The 3339-nt window shown below is 43.3% G+C and overlaps 1 protein-coding gene across 1 annotated transcript; it reads right to left on the bottom strand.

Annotated features, from left to right (window-relative positions):
* Positions 1–1099: 1099 nt before the first annotated feature.
* On the bottom strand, positions 1100–2756 carry LOC146697819 (uncharacterized). Its single transcript, XM_085474252.1, has 4 exons — positions 2739–2756; positions 2468–2662; positions 2307–2379; positions 1100–2055 (listed from the first exon to the last, which is right to left on the bottom strand). Exons 1-4 carry the CDS (start codon positions 2754–2756, stop codon positions 1997–1999), a joined length of 345 nt encoding a protein of 114 aa, XP_085330378.1. The 3' UTR covers positions 1100–1996.
* Positions 2757–3339: the final 583 nt, after the last annotated feature.

Raw genomic sequence — 3339 nt, 5'->3', positions numbered from 1 at the left:
AGTCTCTAGTCAAAATGCCCGGGACGATTTTCTGTCCCAGTCCAGCCCTGTATGCAGCTCATCTGCAGTCTGGTGTTTCCTACATCTTCCTATTCAGAAGGCAGAATTTCAGAGTTCTGAGTACAATCGAAGCACCACGACTGCAGTTTTTGTGTTGGATGTAAAAAGCGCACATGATGCTGTGACGTAGGCTAGAATCATGGCAGCAGTCAATGACGGTCCAGGCGTGGGATTTCTCTCGTGGAAATGTGCACATTATCTTTTCCTTTCTATTGGTAGGTGGCACAGTGCACTGTGGCAAGTAAGCAAGCTAGAAGACTGGCAAAGTTATGGAAGCAACACATTAACAAGAGAATTCTGAGTAAAACCAAAGTTACTTTCCCTAGTAACTAGTTACTTTGAAAGTAACGAGTAACCTGAAGTAACTGAGTTACTTTTGATAGAAGAAACTAGTAATGTAACTAAGTTACTAATTTAAAGTAACTTACCCAACACTGCATAAAACACAAACTTTTTGATAGCATCATTAGCATGTCACATGTTTACAATATCAACCAGCTGTTTGCAGCATGTATGCTGTCAAATGACCAGAACACAGCATTAGTTTAAAAAATAGTGAGACAAGACGGAAACGACCTGCAGCTGAGGCCACTACAGTTGCATTTCTTCCTTCTCAGCTGACAACACTTGATTACTGTTTAATTATACTACTATCTTACTATTCAGATTCAGCAATTGTTTATCAAAATTATAAAGTAAATCACTGAATTGTTTTCATAAGTGACCCTGTGCTTTAACATCCAAAATATAATTAATCATTTTCTTCCCTCAGTTGAGTTACTGTCTAAATGTATATCAGTATGCTAGGCATGGAGTTTTAAATACCATGTAAATAAGTTCAAATTCAATGTTTCAATGTGTGTTTTTAAAAAATGAAATTGATGCCATTGCTTAAATAACAGTTTATTGATTTCACGTAAAAGTAACAACAAAAGAAGTCATGAAATACTTTGCAAATAAAACCTCAGTTATTTTGTTCCAGCCTGAAGGATCTGTTTTCTGTTTGCTGTTCTCACTGTTCATTTTTTTCAAACACAGGTATCTTGGCATATATATGTAAAAAAAGAAATAGTCTGCCTTTTCTCTGATTGCATTGTGCACATCTGTATCCATGTATATTCTTTGCACTAGGTAGTCCTCTTGTGCCCACACAACAAAGTCACACCACTGCATCCCACTGATGAGCAGTTGTCCTTGCACCTGCCAGTAATATGCGTGGCTCTTTTTTAGTTTAGGGGTACCACATTCCATCTGCACATATTTGCAGTCAATAAAGTTTTGTACATTGGGACATTTGAATTCACGAAGCCAAACTGGGGGTATTCATTGGGGTCAAAAACAACACCATCAGGAGATGCAGCAAGCCAGGGGGCAATGGGGTGAATGACCAGACCACAGGGTGAGTAGTTAACATTCATTAGCCTACTATACTCTGCTGCTATTGCAGGCTCCATCTCAGTTCCTCTCCTCATGTCTGCTGTCTGCCTTGTTCCCTTCAATATACGCTCTGCTAGTGACTCTGCCGAGCTCTGGCCTCTGACGTGACACGCCTCCCGAAACCTAGAGGCAGTCACTCTGGGCCTGCGGAGCTGATGCCACTCAGACGAAGAGCTTTGCTCACGTGTAGCTTCCTCTATTTTGTGAGCCATTTCCAGAGTTACAGACAAGCTTTTCAGATGCAGAAGCTCTTCTTCTGAGCACACAAACACACAATCTGATGGCAAGATGTCATACCCCTCCAGAGGCAAGTGCGGTGTTGGTGGTGCATCGCGGTGTAGTGTGATGTACCGGGTTGTCAAAACCGGCTGCTGATATGACAGAACACTGCCCTCCTGCACCAGCCCAAAGGCACTTTCCACAGGGGGCTTGTCAGGTCTCATGTTCATTGTGGTCACACGTGGTCTGTCCTCAATATTAAATTTTGCATATGCCTCCGTTATTCTGAACAAGCAGGGATCTGGTAACGGACCCACCATGCCTCTGTAGAAGCCACTGCTAAAGAAAACATCAATGACAATAATGTAAGGAAGAAGGTTGTTATACTGAACAACAACTAAACTAAAAACTAAAAGGTGTAAAACAGTGGTGCATAAGTTAGAGACTGGGATGTATATGTACATGACTGAGTTAGCCGTCTTCAGAAAGTGTAATGTATGTAAATTAATACCTATTCTGACACATGTATGTATGAATAAATAGCAACGTGCATTTGTAACACATGAAACCAAATTTTAAAATCTAATTACCGTACTCCAGTCTGGGCCGTCCTGGTACCGGCTCAGTGAAGATCATGGAGTTGATGGGTCCTGGCCTCACACCCTAACAGAAGACGCATTTACTATGGATGGTGTTGCTGTTCATATGTAAACATGGACTAATTCAACAACTTTAACCTCATTTAAATTACCACTGTCCGTGGCTTGTGCCATTGCTGTTCAGATTCCGTGCAGCTATGCACAGGGGGGACAACCGGCACTCTGAGTTGTGAGTAGTGTGCTGTTTGGAAGAGCAGTGCCACTGTGTGATTGCACATAACAGCGCCTGCCACACAGGAGCACTGGCTGTGTGTCAGTATCACCGGCGACGAATCCAGAAGCTTAATCTAAGAAGAAAGAACGAAAATTAAAAATGTAACAGGATTCTGGGAAGTAGCTAGCCGGTCGTCACGGCAAAGCTACGAGAGCGTCTCTCAGCATGGGCCCGAAAAAAGTTCTGTCAGCCGAGGAAGGAGACGATATTAAGAAGTCGCTGGAGTTTATGACAGAGGAGATTTCTACTGTCAAACTGCAGCAGAAAGCCATCCTGGACCTGGTCGAGGAAGTTAAGGCTCTCCGCATCCAGAACGCCGAGAAGGATCGGCGGCTGGCGTACCTGGAGAACAGAGTGGTGGATTTGGAGCAGTACACCCGGATGAACGATGTTATCATCACGGGGCTTCGCATCAAACCCCGGTCATACGCCCGGGCGGTCGCCACTGACAATGTAGGAGGGCCAGGAGAGGAAGATGTCAACTCCACGGAGCATCAAGTGGTTACCTTTCTACGGTCCAAAGGTGTGGAAGTGGATTATAACAACATTGAGGCTTGCCACCCTCTACCCCGAAAAAATGACAGTAACAAACCAGCCATCATTGTGAGATTTGCAAACAGAAAACAGAAAACAGCACTGTTAAAACAAGGAAGGAAACTGAAAGGATCCGATGTCTTCATGAACGAACATCTGATAAAAAGAAATGCGGACATTGCCAGGAAAGCACGTTACTTGAAGAAACAGGGAAAA

Source organism: Copadichromis virginalis, linkage group LG12 (genome assembly GCF_057382275.1).
Source record: "Copadichromis virginalis isolate Kocher_CV1m ecotype Utaka linkage group LG12, C_Virginalis_male_GT1.1, whole genome shotgun sequence".
NCBI classification, from domain to species: Eukaryota; Metazoa; Chordata; class Actinopteri; order Cichliformes; family Cichlidae; genus Copadichromis; species Copadichromis virginalis.
Note: the sequence above shows the minus strand (reverse complement) of the source record. Positions and strands in the feature narration are given on the sequence as shown.

Coding starts and splice junctions, on each gene's coding strand:
- LOC146697819 (XM_085474252.1), bottom strand. Junction 2,380..2,467: donor GGCACAAGCCACGGACAGTG/GTAATTTAAATG, acceptor GTCTTCTGTTAG/GGTGTGAGGCCAGGACCCAT. Junction 2,056..2,306: donor ACGGCCCAGACTGGAGTACG/GTAATTAGATTT, acceptor TGTTTTCTTTAG/CAGTGGCTTCTACAGAGGCA.